The sequence below is a fragment of the Chaetodon auriga genome, chromosome 7, assembly GCF_051107435.1.
Source record: "Chaetodon auriga isolate fChaAug3 chromosome 7, fChaAug3.hap1, whole genome shotgun sequence".
NCBI classification, from domain to species: Eukaryota; Metazoa; Chordata; class Actinopteri; order Chaetodontiformes; family Chaetodontidae; genus Chaetodon; species Chaetodon auriga.
In genome coordinates, this window is record NC_135080.1 from 24,306,510 (window position 1) to 24,322,431 (window position 15,922).

The 15,922-nt window shown below is 42.5% G+C and overlaps 1 protein-coding gene across 4 annotated transcripts in view; it reads left to right on the plus strand.

The window, feature by feature from the left end:
• The window catches only part of phldb1b (pleckstrin homology-like domain, family B, member 1b), a 100,260-nt gene that overhangs the window by 26,853 nt on the left and 57,485 nt on the right, over window positions 1-15,922 (plus strand). For 3 of the 4 annotated variants that reach the window (XM_076736026.1, XM_076736027.1, XM_076736029.1), the window contains exons 2-4: window positions 1,050-1,151; window positions 4,886-5,009; window positions 5,477-5,647. In XM_076736026.1, coding sequence (XP_076592141.1) covers window positions 1,050-1,151; window positions 4,886-5,009; window positions 5,477-5,647 — 397 coding nt within the window. Of the gene's footprint in view, window positions 1-1,049; window positions 1,152-4,885; window positions 5,010-5,476; window positions 5,648-10,102; window positions 10,224-15,922 lie in introns of those variants that run through there. The other variant, XM_076736028.1, reaches the window with a different exon arrangement.

Here is a 15,922-nt window from a genome sequence, read left to right on the forward strand (position 1 = left end):
TGCTTCTTCTGGCTCAGAGCAGAGATTCTTATGGCTCTAAAGCATTTCCAGATAGAATTCTCTCAAGATTTATTTTGATTTTCTGGCTGTTTTGTGATTTACTTCCCTGGAGCTGACTCTGCTGAATATCATTTCACGGGTCTGTCAGAAGAGCAAATATGGTGATATTGCAGCAGTGTTTTGTTATCCTGAGGGCATCGTACATCAGAACCATATTTTCTATCCCTGCTGCACAACATTTTAGGCATGCACATGGCTCCGGGTACACTCTGATTCTCAGTGATTGCTATAATGATGTGTTTTCCAACCTTTCTGTGTGGTTTTCTGTGCTTCCTTACAACCACAAGCTTCTCACATCTCACATAATGACGGCTGAAGTGTTTTATTGCGTATATATAGTCCTCCTCACCGCCCTCCTACAGAATCTGGACGCTTCACACATGCACCAATATAGACACAGAATATATTTATAGACATTTGTTCAGTGCTGACTTGCTGGAAATACCCAAACATGATTGAGTAAGAAGGGAGGAATTGTGCAGTGTGTGTGTGTGTGTGTGTGTGTGTGTGTGTGTGTGTGTGTGTGTTTTCATAGACACTGAGAGACATCAGAACAGCCACAATGGCTGATTTCCAGTGAATGTGTCAACTACCAAGAGATTTAAATGTGTGTGTGTGTGTGTGTGTGTGTGTGTGTGTGTGTGTGTGTGTGTGTGTGTTACCATCTGCTGTGTGTTTGTGTGCTAGCAGCATGAATCACACCTTGACAAATTAGTGTGTAGGCAGAATGGGGAGGGGGAATCCCGCTGAATGTGGATCAATTTTCTTAAACTGTTGTGAAAAAGGTGTGAGTTTGAGAGACTTCTGAAACATTTACACTTTATTCAGATGTATCCGTATCACAAGCCGACCATGAGAACACAAAACACAAGATTTTGATACGGTAAATAGCCGCTAACCACTAACTGTCCTGCAGAGATGAAGTCACGCATGACGACACTTGTTACTCATTTTGTGGCTCATATCAATGTTCTCATTTCCTCCCTCAGGATCTTCATGTGTCGCAGGGAGCCGTTGACAGCTCAGTGGACATGGACCGCCTGAACAGGAACATGCCGGAGTGTGGACGACAAACCCGCCAGGTGTTACAGGTGAGTGTGTGTGTATGGGGGAGGTGGGGGATTGGAGCGGAGATGGAGAGGGAGTAAAGGAATGAGTGAGAAAGAGAGAGCCAGATGCCTCATTGTTCTCAACTTGGCAACCATCAGAGAAAAACTCGGTCATGTGTTTTCAGCGTGCCAGTTTTGTTGCATGTTGTCCAGAGTGAAGGAATCCAGTGTGAACCCCTTCACACACACACACACACAGTGAGAGCTCTCATCGTCTGATAACTGTGTCCATTGATGTGAAATGTCACCACATCGGCTGCTCTGGCAGATTTTTTGGTAAATACAGAGTGGAAGGCCCAGCTAAGTGAAGACAGCAGGTCAGGTCAGGCAGTGCAGCTGGGACGCGTCCTGACAGCATATGTCAGTATGTTGTAAAGCAGGAATCTTCAGCCAGAGTCAGTAATTAGACAGAACCGGAGATTGGATGTCTGTGTTTGCCACCTGCTGGGTCTGACAATCCTATCAGGCATGAAGGGGAGGGCGGGGTGTGATTGTGTATGTGTATGTGCGTGCGCATGTGAGTGTGTGTGGTCTGTTTTTTCTTGTGCATATGGGAGTTAGAGGGAGCGAGAAATGGAAGATAAAACACGATGAGATTAAACTTTAATGATTCCTGTAGGGAAACTGGGACGATGCTGCAGACGCTGCACAGAAAACAGGAATATTTGCAGCAATTTGTCCACATTTTCAACAGAGGAATGTTTCTGTGGAAATGTTGGATTGAAAATTAAACAAAGAATTGATAACAGTGAAGAGAATGATGTCTCTGTGCTGGTTACAAAACCAAAACCAACCACTGGCAAACAAAGAAAGGAAACACTTGAAACAGGTACATATGATGAAAAAAAAACATGAGGGCAAGTGAAGGAAAATTGACCTCGTTTTCAACAGTTCCAACATAAAAAAACAAGGACATGTCTCAGTAAACCTCGAAAAGATGATTACATTAAATCAATACAGTATGTCAAACCAGCAGACCCACAGCTTTTGTACATTTTTTATGTATATGCAGATATGTGTACATAGATGTACAATATGTGTATATTTTAGCAATTTGTGGCATTTTTCTGTGGAGCTCCTTGTGGATGGAAAGAGCACCACCATTTTCATTGGAAAACAGATTTTTGAATTTGTTTTTGTCATTTATCCATTTCATTTTTACTATCAATTATTTTGCGATCAATATTTTGTTAACTTCGCCAGCACGGCTGCAATGAGTTTAAACTAATTTTAAAACTAATAAAACACTAAAATGCTCAATTAATACTAAATCTACATTATCTGCAGTTTTATTTTTTCCTGGCTTTTCTTCTTAAGATTCCACTTATTAAGAAACAAATGGTGAGTCTAGCTGTCGAGGACTGTTACTGATTATGTTTTTCAAATCTGTCCTGAAAAAGAAATTATCTAAGAAGAAGAACAAGTGACAAAGAAATGCTGAAGCTGGAAAAGTGCACAACAGAAACATGCAGTGCAAGAACAATCTGTGAGTCCAGATTTGTACTTTAAAAAATCACAGGTCATCAAACGTTTCACGTTTGATTGTCCTGCATGTGTCTGTATGTAGAGACAGACAGAGGAGCTGACTGTTGCTGTGTGCACCACATGGGAGCAGCAGCACACAGCATATGAGGCAGCATGAATTCTGCAGTGTTGCCCCACTGGCACCTCCCATCACTCCCAGTAAGATTCCCAGTGCCTCCCAACCAGACTATCTCAGCAATCCTCTTAAGCTTGACCCCACTCCACCGACAGCACCGCCACAATCAGATAATCCTATTAGGACTCACGGATAGCTAACCAGCCGAGAGGCTGAATCAATGACCGCGCACAGGTTGGAAATAAGAAATGTAAGGGCTCAACATTGGGACAAAAAACATGGCCATGACAGTAGGTTTTAAAATGCAAATCCATGCCAGTGGGTGACTCCACACCCATCAGAGTTCATTTAACACTTCACCTGGCACAGAGCTTTATCAGCACAAGTGAACAAACTATTCTTCAGACGGTGCCTGTCAGTTCTACAGAGACGAAAACTCATTTACTGTGATGTGAAACTAATTTACTGAAGAGTGAAAACTAAATGATGGAGCCACACCTCACTGCCACTGACGTAGTATGCTGAATTTCCAATGATGCTGAATTATGAAAGATGCCAAATGAATGTTAAACCACGATACGAAGTTCCTCAACCTTGGGGTTGTGACCCTATCACGTGACAAACAGACAGGGACCCCTTCATGTGCCTGAAAACAAAAAATAAATAAAATACAATCAATACTGGACAACTTCATCATTTTGTCCAATTCTGGGCCCTAAAATGAGGTCAGTATCGCAAAGTTACTCGATTCAAATAACTGTCACTTAGTTAAATGTATGGGCCACACCATACATGTGTTAGATGTATATTACGGCCCTGTCAGCTGAAAGGGAACATTAGTCCTGAGGACTGGTGTAAATATGCCGTTGATATGCCAAAAATATGTTTTTCTCTTCTATCTTTGATATAATGGATGTTACTCAACAGGGGAAGTAATTCATTTCACAATGTCAAACACTTGGAGGTAGGAGGGAGAAAAACAGAACGTAACACATTTTGCTGCATCTCAGCCAGAACTCACCTCGATCTAACAGCAAGAGGGGGACTAAAAAGCAGAACTGTCTTTATGTTCAGGCATCGCTGTGCTGCAAAGTGCTCATCACAAGTTAGCTCGCTGAACGCCCTCCAGGAGCTTCATGTTTCTTAATTGCAGAGTGCGGTTGCTATGGCAACATCCCTTCCCCCTTGCTGAGCCAAGAGCACATGGTGGTGCTTTAGGCAGAGCTGCAAGGGGGAGAGGGGGGAGACGACACACATATGCAGACAGACACACACACTTCCCTGTGTGTAGAGGAGTATGTAAACAGCCAGAGCAGCCAGCTATGGAAATGACCTCCCATAGTGAAGACATTCAGACTCCTCTTCTCATCCCCAGAGCGGAGGCTGAGTCTCTCTCTGCAGGTCTGATGCATTAGTGAAACAGTAACACACAAAGATGAATGTTGTCTCTCCTCTGTGGCTCCCCTATTTTTTTTTTCTTTTTTTTTTGCATCATGCACAAACACTTAGTTCAGCTAATGGACAGGAAATGATTGCTGATGAGGTCCAATTCACAGTGTGTCATTCACAGTCCAGACAGAGCGATGTCAGTGGAGACAGAGGATGTGACCTCTTTACATGTAAAGAGTAGATTACACACAGTATGTTGCAATGTCTGCAAAGCTGTGACTGATGTTTTCTTTGTGGGGGGCCTTCACTGTAGGTGTTCCCGGTCAGTTATTGATACTGTAACACTTGCAGTTACATATGAGTTATGTATGAGTTTTTTCAAATCGTTGCTTTGTACAAAATACATGTTTTATCAATGCAATTAAAACACTCAGTGTGATTTTTCTGTGCAAATCTTCCCTGAAAAGGAAAAAATCCAACACTAAATGGTCCTAAAATGGGGGAAAAAAAAAGAGAGTTTTGTAAGTACCCCCATTAAGATCAAGCAAACCCCCCTCTGTGATTGTGATTGTACACATATTCCACAAATGGCTTTATTTTCCTGGCATAAGACAGAAAAAGGCTTGTGATCAGTCAGTCTGAACACAGCAACACAAAAAAGGCTCGTTCATCCAGACCAAGAACTCAAAATGTATTATTCATTTGTAGCATTTGACCTTCTTTTTAGAGCACTCCGCTGGACCTGATTGAGACCGGAAAGGGGCTGAAGTTCCAGGCAGAGCGCCCCCACCTGGTCAGCTTGGGTAGTGGACGGCTGAGCACAGCCATCACTCTGCTGCCCCTGCCTGAGGGTGAGACACCTGCTGCAGCACCAACACGCCAGTTAGCTTCAAACAATGACATAATGAAACGACTAATGTCAGGTTCACTAAATCAGCTTCTGACGACGCTGTTTTTATATTACTGATCACTCTGGCAGTATGCAGTTTGTAAAAAATGGTTACTGAGCAGTCAGAAATACAATGGAAAGTTATAACAATACAGGTAAAATTGCTTTCACCTTGCTGTTTCCAGGCTTTACTACATTTAAAGGATTTTATTTCATTTATAGGCTTTCACAAAGGGCCACAACAACTCACAGTTCTGGTGACCAAATCCTGTTATCACCTCTTGTAAAATAATTTTAAAAATTAAGAGGTCCCCATCACCCCCAGTGTAGTGCTGATCACTTCCATAATATATACTGTATGTAATTAATCACATTGCATATTACACACACCACATCAGATGTGACTCTAACTCTTCTTCTGTCCCCCAGGCCGGACCACACTGGGTCATGGTCCCATGGACATCAGCATCCAGGGCCCCGGAGTGGCTGCTCAGCACTGCTACATAGAGAACAGGTCAGGGGTCATCACGCTGCACCCCTGTGGGAACCTCTGTGCTATTGATGGGCTCCAGGTCACACAGCCCGTCCGCCTGTCACAAGGTAGGAATCAGCCCAAACATCTGTCGCATAATGTACTCCGCTGTGCTGGATGGTGTCTGTTACTGCATTTTGTTCACATTTTACCTGAAGTGCAGTGTGAATCAGCAGCAGTTTAGTTTATTTTAATTACAAGTGGCCATTAGGAGGTCCATTAGGAGGTCCAGCTGCTAACGGATCTGTGGTTTTCTGTTGAACTCAGCTGTAATTTTACCTTTCAACTGATTTATATGATCTCAGATACTGTAAGCCATAGATCTGTCCTTCAGCTTTCAGCCCGGGCAGTGAAAATACAGTTTAACAGTCAGCAAAACAAAATGCACAGTCTGTGCTTTTAAACAGCCGTCGACTGGAGAGCAGCCTGAGTTAATAAGTTAGCAGAGTGAGCTTTGCCGTGCTCAGGCATGCAGATACTGAAGAAACCAGAGGGAGACATGACTTGATGTTCTATCTGGCACAGCCTGGGCACATTTTAGATACACCGTGGAGTATTTTATTGAAATTATTCCTGGCCTTTTAAAGGTAAATGATTGCTTTCATAGAAGGCAAAGCCTCCTGGGAAAGCGGGGCAACAAAGGCAAAGATTAACTGGACTCACTCTTTGACATACTCATCTGTCTACACACAAACCCACAAAGCAGAAAACCACAAGGTAGTGAAACTGTAAAGATTTTGCTGATTATGGAATTGGAAAGTCAAGATATGTTATCAGATCCCTAAAGTCAGAGAATATCAAGTTATTTTTACAAATGCTTCAGCTTTGCTTGGTATAAACATTCCTCTGGTCCTTTTCTAATTTAGGAGGTCCATTCTGATGTGCTTCCAATGTGAGTGGTGGGACACAAAATCCACAGGCCTGGTTTTGTGCAAAAACATATTGTTAAGTTTATCTGGAACTAAAATGAGGAATCAGCAGTCTCAGTTAGTCAAATCAAGTGGATACCCTCCAAAGTCCCTCGATATGCTGTATTTCCCTCCACAGCACGGAAACACAGAGGGAATTGTGCTCTAAACAGATTCTCATTCACACTGCAGAACGCTCCTCAGCTGGGGGTCTGTGGATTTTATACCCCATCACTCACACTGAAATGACTGAAAGGTATCTCTTAATGGCCAGTGTGAACATGAGGAATTATTACAGCAAACAAAACCTGTTTTAATATACATATGTACCTGACTATTGTTTTAAAAAAGACTTGAAAATATATGAAACTATTCTTTCAAATCTAACACAGTTTAATAACTTTAAAAGCACCTTTGTATTCAGTTCCATTGGACTCGGTTGTAAAGATGTATCAGGTAAAGCTGCTACACCCCTGCATCTCCACACTTAACCAAGTGAGAAGTTATAATAACTGTCTGGTAATAAGGGCTCAAAAAATGAAATGGAATCTTACAGAAGCCCATCAGAATGAGTCCCACGTTCCTCTCCTCCATTCTCTGCTTTCCTCCCCTAACAGTTTAAAGCTGAGCAGAGATTTGCTAATATACCAACACAGGAAGAAAAAAGAAAGTTTTCATCTGAGACAAATACTGTATATGATGTATCAGTTAGGCAGGGGTGGGGGTCACTGTCTGGTATAAGTTCAAACTGACAAACAGGTGTATTCTTGCATCATTCAGGCCCAGTGCTGCTTAGAGAAATCAGAGAGGAAGTAAAACTGCAAAGTGTGTAACTGATTCAATTTAGTCATGGAAATTCGTAGAAGTTTGCATCAGAGCCTCAGAGGGAGCCAGTGCGAGTTAAAGGGACACTGCTCATCATGACTCACAGGATGTGAGCTTCCCCCTCTGCTGCTGTGTAATCACACACCACAGTGTGTCCCACCTATGCAAAAATACTAATAGATCAATCAGTGCAGACCACATGAACTGATGTCATTCCTTTCTAAATGCTCTCTGCATACAGTGGTGCGTGTCCTGTGACTTGGTGATGTATGTGTGTGTAGAAGAACTTGTGTGTTGTCTGTCAGTGTGTTCCTCTGTCTTTTGGTATTTCAACCTGGACTCTGGCTGGGTAACCTGAGCAGGGACACAGGGCTATTTTTACTGCCCCTCTACCCCAGACAGATCCCACTTTAGCCCCAGAGGGGGTTTCAGGTTGAAGAATGAGTGTGAGGGTAAACCAGGGTTCACTGTCAGGGTGCTGGAAGAGTAGTAATGTACAGTGGGAAGAGCTGAAGTAGTCATGAAAGGAAATAGGTTTGGCCATTTACAAGGGTTACTGCACGCTGATAGAGATCTAATTTTACAGCAGGAAGTGCATCAGACATTTTTGGTTACACAACATTTTGCTTACCACTCCCATGAGTTTTACACATTATATGAGTAATGCATTGCAGTACACTTACATGTTCCCTCAGTGAAGTGCTGAGGGGTCCAGGATGCATCATCATAATGAGCTATGGCTAGACGGCGGTGTGTCTCACAGGTAGTCCAATGCCGTCTGCATTCTGTGTTTTTTACTCTGCGAAAAAATAATCAAGGTTTGTTTCAGTTTCTAGAAAACCATGCAGCAACAAGTCAGTATTGTTCTAAACTGCTTGACAAGCGTTTAGTGGTAATTCACCAGGATTTACAATGTAAATCAGAAGAGCCAGTGGAGGGAAATCTAGATAATGAGAGGGCATGTGGAAACTAATCCAGTTTGTTCAAAGTGTGATGAGCTGATTTAATGTGATAAATGTCGGTCGGGTTGAAAGAGGGCTCGGATGAAAACCTCAACACTGGCTGAGGAAGAAAACTGAGACGAGCCAGTTGGTGGCTAAACATTATAAGAAAATAACCCTAATGACACTGTTATGATGATATCAGCTTGGCCTTGGAGACTCAAAGTTCTTGACAGACAACCTTGATGTGTGGAGTTTGAATGATGTGAGTATTTATCAGACAGGAGAGGATGGTCGAAGTCTTCTTCAGGATGTCTCAGCTTCTGTTGCTTCGATTTAACCATTCTTTTAAAAATCTGTCTCTTGTGCGTACCCATGCTTTATGGACACTTTACGACAAATTACTGGAGTGCTCCTTTAACAGGGAAGATCATAAAATTGTCTTTATTGACTGTCATCTCTCCACATAGCCATATAGTTGCATGATCAAATTCAAATACTGTACTAACAGTAAATACAGTTTTTAGGAACTTGCACACGATTATGTCCACTGAATGCAATTTTCTTCTGCATGGACACGACGCATGGGTGTAAATTTATCTACCAATACAAAGAAGTTCAATACAGCTCCACCACGACACAGTAAAACACTGCTTACACATGAAGGCATCAATAAAATTAATAACAAAATATTATAAACATATGACAACATTAAAGGGGGCCATTTATCTGGAGAGGACTGCTTTAGTTTTGACAGTTTTTGAACATTTTGACATTATTCTTTGACTTAATACTTATATAATACTACTTTTAAGTAACATCATGGACTTTTATTTGTAATGGAGTATTTTTATTCCTTACTTTTATTGATGTGTTGCTACTTCACTAAAGGATCTGAACACTTCATCCACCACTGACCTGATGCGGCCCCAAACTATTTCCTTTCTTTTTCCATGCTTGTGGTTGCACTTAGAACACACTGATATATATGAGGTCAGTTGGACAGACCAATAAACACATCGTCATAATCAAGCAAATAATCTGATGCCACACACACACTCACTGTCATAATATTTATTACAGATGTTAATGTGCCTGGAGGGAACACTTCTTCCTGAATGCTCCCTCTAGTGTGTCTGTTTATGGCTTTCAAATAAATGCCTGGTGATACTTAAGGCCTCACCTTTGTTCTTAATCAAAGTAGGACATGAGAGAGAGACGGAGAGAGAGAGAGAGAGGGGGGGGGGGGGGGGGGGGGAGAGAGAGAGAGAGAGAGAGAGAGAGACACACCTTGGCATGCTCTCAGCTGAAATCAGCTTTATTGACATGATGTTGCCAAAACAGTAGACAATCAGTCTCACATTAACATGATCAACATCTGAAGAAGAATAAATCAAGAAGTGTTTGTGATCTGTTAAATTCCTGGCAGCTGATGCTCCACTCCGGGGGTCTCTCTCTTTAGCTACACCCCCTCTGCCCCTGTGACTCAGGATCTCCACCTTCTTTTCTTCCTCCTGCTCCTCCTCTCTGCTCTCTGTCTGTCCTCGCCGTCTGACAGCCCTGTGTCTCTCAGCGGCCTGAGAGATGACTGAGAGCCAGCTGTTTCTTCCAGTATGAGATCGCGTCTTTGCGAACGGCGGAGACAATGGACAGAGACTACAATGACTGGAAAGTCCCGCACTGGTTTGAATGAACTGGGATATACCAACGCGTCAGTGGATGAGCCCGTGTTGTGACGAGTGGCCAAGCAGACAGCTCCTTTTGTGAACATTCACATATCTGCAGAATATATTAGAGTCTACGGGCTTTTAGGATTATCATAACAAAAGCGCGCCGGGACAAAACCCCATAAACGCCGCTGTTGTTCCTCAATAATTCGCAGAAACGGAGAAAACACGTGGTTTTTTTTAAAGGAGCAGAGGCGATGAAAACAACGGAGGGAGAGAGGACTTTCATTCATCGGAGTTAAAGTAAGTTGGTTTCTCTTCACTGTGGAGCTGGGTTAAAGGCGGTGGTTGTGGCGGTGTTTGCTCTCAGCACCTGTGCTGTTCGCCGGTGGATGGTGTCATTGTAGTTACGGGCTGTGGAGAAAAGTAACAGGATATTTAAAGCGGACTCAAGCGCTCTTTATAGGCTAGTTTATGTGATTAGCTTGCATAGTGTGGACAGTAGTTGCATATGCGGGAAATGCATACTCTCCTCTTCCTTGCTCACGGTGGTCGTTGTCTTTTTTGTTCATTTAAATCAGAACTCCCACTTTCGCCAAATCCCGTTTACAAATCTGAGAAATGTATCTTCTGCATTCATATTGAAGAACCACGCGGTTTGAGAACATTACTTAGGCTTTCCATTAATTATTAGGAGGCTCTTTTTATTCCGGCTAAACAAAACTAACTCAAGTGATTGACTCAAGATTCAAGTGTCCTTGCTTGTTCACAATTTCGACGTCCACCAGAGTTTATCCTGAGGAGTGACTGCTAGCCGTGTTAGAGCATTAAAAGTTCTGATTTTATTTATATTCAGAGCTGCTTCGGATATTTTTTTGCCGATTTTTAAAAAATATACTTATAACATTAGTAAGTTGTTTAAGTCTCACTTCAAGGCGGGCACATTTTGTCTAAATGCAAGAAAAACTCTAAATTGACGCATTTTTGAACGGAGTTTGGTCTGTCACTCTACACCAGCGACCTGAACACCTGCCTGACAACACTGCTGTCTCCTGCCACTCAGTCAGCAGTACTCTAAGTCCTAACTTCCCCCTGCCTCCATGTGAGTTCTGTTTATAGACTACAAACATATACAGTCTGCCAGGTCTGCAGATACCCCCATCCAGCCTGGCATGAGCAGACCCCACTGTGTCTGTCTACTGTTACACTGCTATTCCTGGTTGCCAATGTGACCTAACCAGGGCTGGCAACTGGAATAGAATAGAGCTTTCCTTCCATACATTCTCCTTATTCAGGGACGTCTGGGTCCATGATCCTGATCATATTAGACCATTCAAACCTGCGACCCTCTCACTGAGCCGCTGAGCTGCACACACTGCTCTAGAAGTATGGTCATTCTCTCTCCACTGCTGCACCTCCTCAACATCTGTCATCTCTGACACATTGTGTTGACCCCATTGTAAAGAGAGGATGTGAGGAGTCCCTCTACAAACAGTCATCAGGCTGCTGTGAATGTGATGTGGTCTTCCAGTGGGCCCGCAGCACAGGTCAGACATGTGAGGGATGGCGGGGGCATCTCAGCACAGAGAGAGGGGAGCGGAGCTGGTAGCAGCTGGGGTGCATATGCTGGGCCAGTGTGTGTTCCTGCATGTTGTTGTTGACACAGTCTTTGACCGTACATCCTCTGACTACGCCGAGGTCAAGGCAATGTGTTCAAATGAGATGCTGGTTGAATACTACAAATGTACCAATGCCTTGAGTTGAGCAGGGTTGTGTTCACACTGCAGGTCTTTACACTGAATTCCAAACTGCTTTCCAAATCTGATTTTTACTATCAAAAGACAACACACACCTCCTCTTCTATCAACCCCTACTCCTTCAACACATTTTGATCAAAGTCCATGATCTTGAGTTTGATTGAAATAATCGCCCCCCAAGGAAAAAAACTCCTGATACCTCAACTCTCTTATTCCATAATTTCAAATCTGTACCCTTCACTGTGTGGGACTATTGGGATCAGTTTTATGGACATTGTTTTATGAAGCTAAGGATTGCTTTGGCACCTGGAACTGAGTCAGTGACCTGCTGTGACCGAATGACTGTAGTTGATAGTGGAGATACTGGATTTTATGATAACACCGATCAAGAGTCATTTATCACGTATGGCTCATACTCAGCACCGATACCAATCCAGCATATTGGAACGGTGCATCTCTGATTCAGATCTTTACATTCTTGTACAACTGTATGCAGAATATGGACCTCAAAGTCTGATTTTGTTCCACACATCCAATATGTTGTCACACTAAGGCTGCACAAGTGTGGCTAAAAATGCAGAATGTAACTTTAGTTTTAGGCTCAGTGTTTGATTGAGTGAGTATTGACCCAACTTCAGGAATGAAACAGTTGTATTGAACAATCAAGATAAACAGAAAACAGCCTTAATTTTCTCAAGCAAAAATGAAATTAGCTGCTACAATAAGTTTACTGTTTAAACTAATTCTCGCAGACCTTTTTCAGAGTCAGACATGAAATGTGTGGACTGATCGACAGGAGGACGACAGACAAGACCTCCCTCTAGATTATAAGCACAGACAATGTCAAAAATCACTTTCTGTTCACTGTACAGTGAATGATACAGTGCATTTACCACCTGCCATTTTATTCTAGTGTCCTAATTCTGAGTATGAACTTTATGCTGCACATACTGCTCTCAAGTAGTTTCCATGCACACTACTGTCACAATTTAAATTTCTCATTTTATAAATGTGAAAATTACCTTCGTGTCACTCTGCACCTGTCAGTGATGACACATAAATGTATGAAATTTCAGTTTACCGCTCTATAGAGTCTGCTGTGTTATATAGGTGAATCTAAAGTCTTGCTGAAATAATATTATCGTTTGAAATCGTCTTTATTCTTTGGAAATCAGGGTCTTCTTCGAGCCAAATGAATAAAACTTGATAGCAGCTCTGTTCAGGAAACTTAAAACTAAAGGTTACAGAGTGTATACCTGTGAAAAAGGAGCACTTTGATTTGATGAGAAAGCAAATCACACCTGATCGAGTTAAATTTATTGAGGAAAACGTGGTTATTGTATGGAGAATTATGCAGCTTGGATAAACTTGTCAGTTCACTGATTTTTTTCTGAACCTGGACATGCTCTTACCAGTGATTTGCAGGTTTCCATCTATGAATTTGATGGAGACAGAACACAATCCAAACCCAACATGCCATGCAGACATGGGAATGAACTGATTGGTGTCACATATAAAGAAAAAAAACATAGACATTAGGCCACTTTGAGCAACAGTCCACCTCTAAAGCACGTGTAGGTTTAATATTGATTGACCCTCGGGCCTGCAGCCATCTGCCTCTGGGAGCATGTTTAACAGCAGGGGATTGGCTTTACTTGTTCTGACAAAAGGGAGGAGGGGGGGGGCAGGGAACATCTGTTCGGACAAGCGGTAAGCAGCCTCCGACACGTTCCTGTGATGAGCATCCACAGCCTGCTGGATACTGCATCTGGTCTGTGGGATGTAGATGATGTGAGCGTCAGGCTCTGATTAGTGTTTTAAAGGGGCAGGCAGCAGATTCCTCACCTGAAGTTCAGTGTACTCCTGAGGAGGAGTCCTGTGACTGTCCAAATAACTGTATAATGTCTCCGCTAAGATGCCAACCAGCTGCATTATTAAGTTAGGGTTCAGGTTTTTGATGGTTTGGCCCATACAAGGGGCTAAATGTCAGATTATCTCAGCTTCTGCTGCTTTGATTTTGATTATTCTTCTGTCTCCTGTGAGTCCCACAACCTTCTGGAAGTACAGCAGTAAATAGCTGGAGCACAGCGTTATCTATAAAGAATTGATTGTGATGACTAAAGTCTTTTTCTGCTTCGGTTGGTTCGAGTGACTGAACCCTTTCATTGCAAATGTAATTAGTCACATGCTTTTAAATGTGTGTCACATTCTTTTCATGTTAATTAAATGCATGTCGTGGTCTTTGTAGTGCTATTAACAGTTCTTTGAAACAGTAAAAGCAGAGCAGTGCTCTTGCTTAGATCGTAAATTTGAGCTTTCTTGTTGAAAATACCATTAAACTTTCTCATCTCTGATGTGGTAGTTGTTACTTAGGACCTCATGGTTTGGTGATGCACGTTATTGGATTTTCGGAAATTAATTGACAAAAAAATCGAAATTCAGACGTCAGGAATGAGAGATTCTTTTTAAACAAGATGCATATTTCTAACCTATTTTTAAGATCACACTTTGTAAAATGCCCTGGTAGGACGCAACCTATTTAGTGGATTTTTGTATGTGACCCACATTCAAATTGAATTAGCTGGCCAACATAAACGGCAAGGCATGTGTGTGAAGCAGCTGCCCAGGAGCAACCACTGTCTCCAGATATCTTCCATCGTGGCATCTCACTGGCGTCAGACTGCTCCGAACATGTGATCATTTCTTCCAACCTTTTTATTTGTTCAGACGGTTATTCCCACATGATGGGAATGCAGGGTTAGACCTCTCCTCCTCCTCCTCCTCCTCCTCCTCCTCCTCCTCCTCCCTGTGTACTCCTTTCAAACCAGCCCCATATCTTCCTCTGGTATGTGTGTCTGTGTTTGATGGCCCCTGGCTCGGCGAAAGGCGGTCATTGATTAACGGGTGGGTTTGACTCTCTGGCCTTTGCTGAGGCTGTAAACCATCAGCTTTCTATAGCAACCGTCAGCTGTAGTTTTGGGCATCCCTTTGTCTGCAGCTCTTCCGGGCTTTAGTGACGTCCCATGCTGGTGGTTTAGTAGTGACGCCTTTGTTTGTTGCACACCACAATAAAATCACAAAATGGCCAAAGTTTTTCCTCATATTCAGCTAATAGTGAATGAAAAGTTGCAGCTACTGCAGCGACTTGCCGAGGAGAATACGTTTCTGCTGACAGGAGCGAGGTGTAGCAAAGCAAAGTGCTCCAGTGATTTTCCTTGAATCACAGTCAGGACTTAGGAAGGCAGGTTTGATATGTGCAGAGCCCTCACCATGCTATTGAGTGGAAAGCTTTATACGAGTACCGAGCTGCACCTTTTAGATTTTCTCTCGGCTTTTGCAGAAGAACAGACCGTACTGTATGCTCTAAATAGCTTCAGGCATGTATTCTGAGCTCTTTTTTACATGGTGTGGGATTTAAAGCTACTTTAAAGCCAGACTATGTGACTGTAAAAGAAGGAATAGCAGCTTCTTCCTCTTTCAAATGAAAAGTTGAAGTCGTAAGAAATCAAATGAAGCCTTGCTAAGTTCAGTAATGTTAATGAGTGTGTTAATGTTAGTTAATTTTAACAAAATTTAGGAAAACATTTCTCCAGTTCACTGACTGATTGCATCTTTGTATGTAGTATGTTCTCCTGGTTTTGCCACACAAGGCCAACATATTTAAAGACACCTGAAATGCAGCTTTAAACACAGACTGAATGGTCATTTCCTTTTTTCTTGTGTCCATGTTGGCACATTTCTGTCTCTGAACTGTGGACCGTTTTGCTCTGCGCAATCAATAGCAATTTGTCCAGTCGACGAAATGTTCAGTCGAAGCAGAGGTGGTTAGCAGTGGCGGTTGATAGTAGCAGTAAAGTTAACATCTGTCATGTCGACAGAACAAAGTTGTGCTGATTTTGGAGTTAGTATTACTGTAAACTGACTTAAAACAACCCGTGTAGTGCCACGGTTTAAATACCATCGACCCTGACACAGAGGATGATGTCTTCATTCTTAATCCCACCTACAAAGCTCTGATTGGCTCAGTTGTTTTCCAGCAGCAATGAGCACAGTGCCAGACCTGTTTGGATCATTTAACAACCAGGAACCAGGCTACCGAAGATGATCGCTGCTGGCAGCTTTCCACTAAGAGTCAGAAATGTCCAGCAGCAGTTAGTTAGTTAGTTAGTTACTTGCTCCAACAAAACAGATTCAAACAATAGCCCTTTGCTGTCCAGAACCCTTTGGATTTTTCTAGGAAAAACT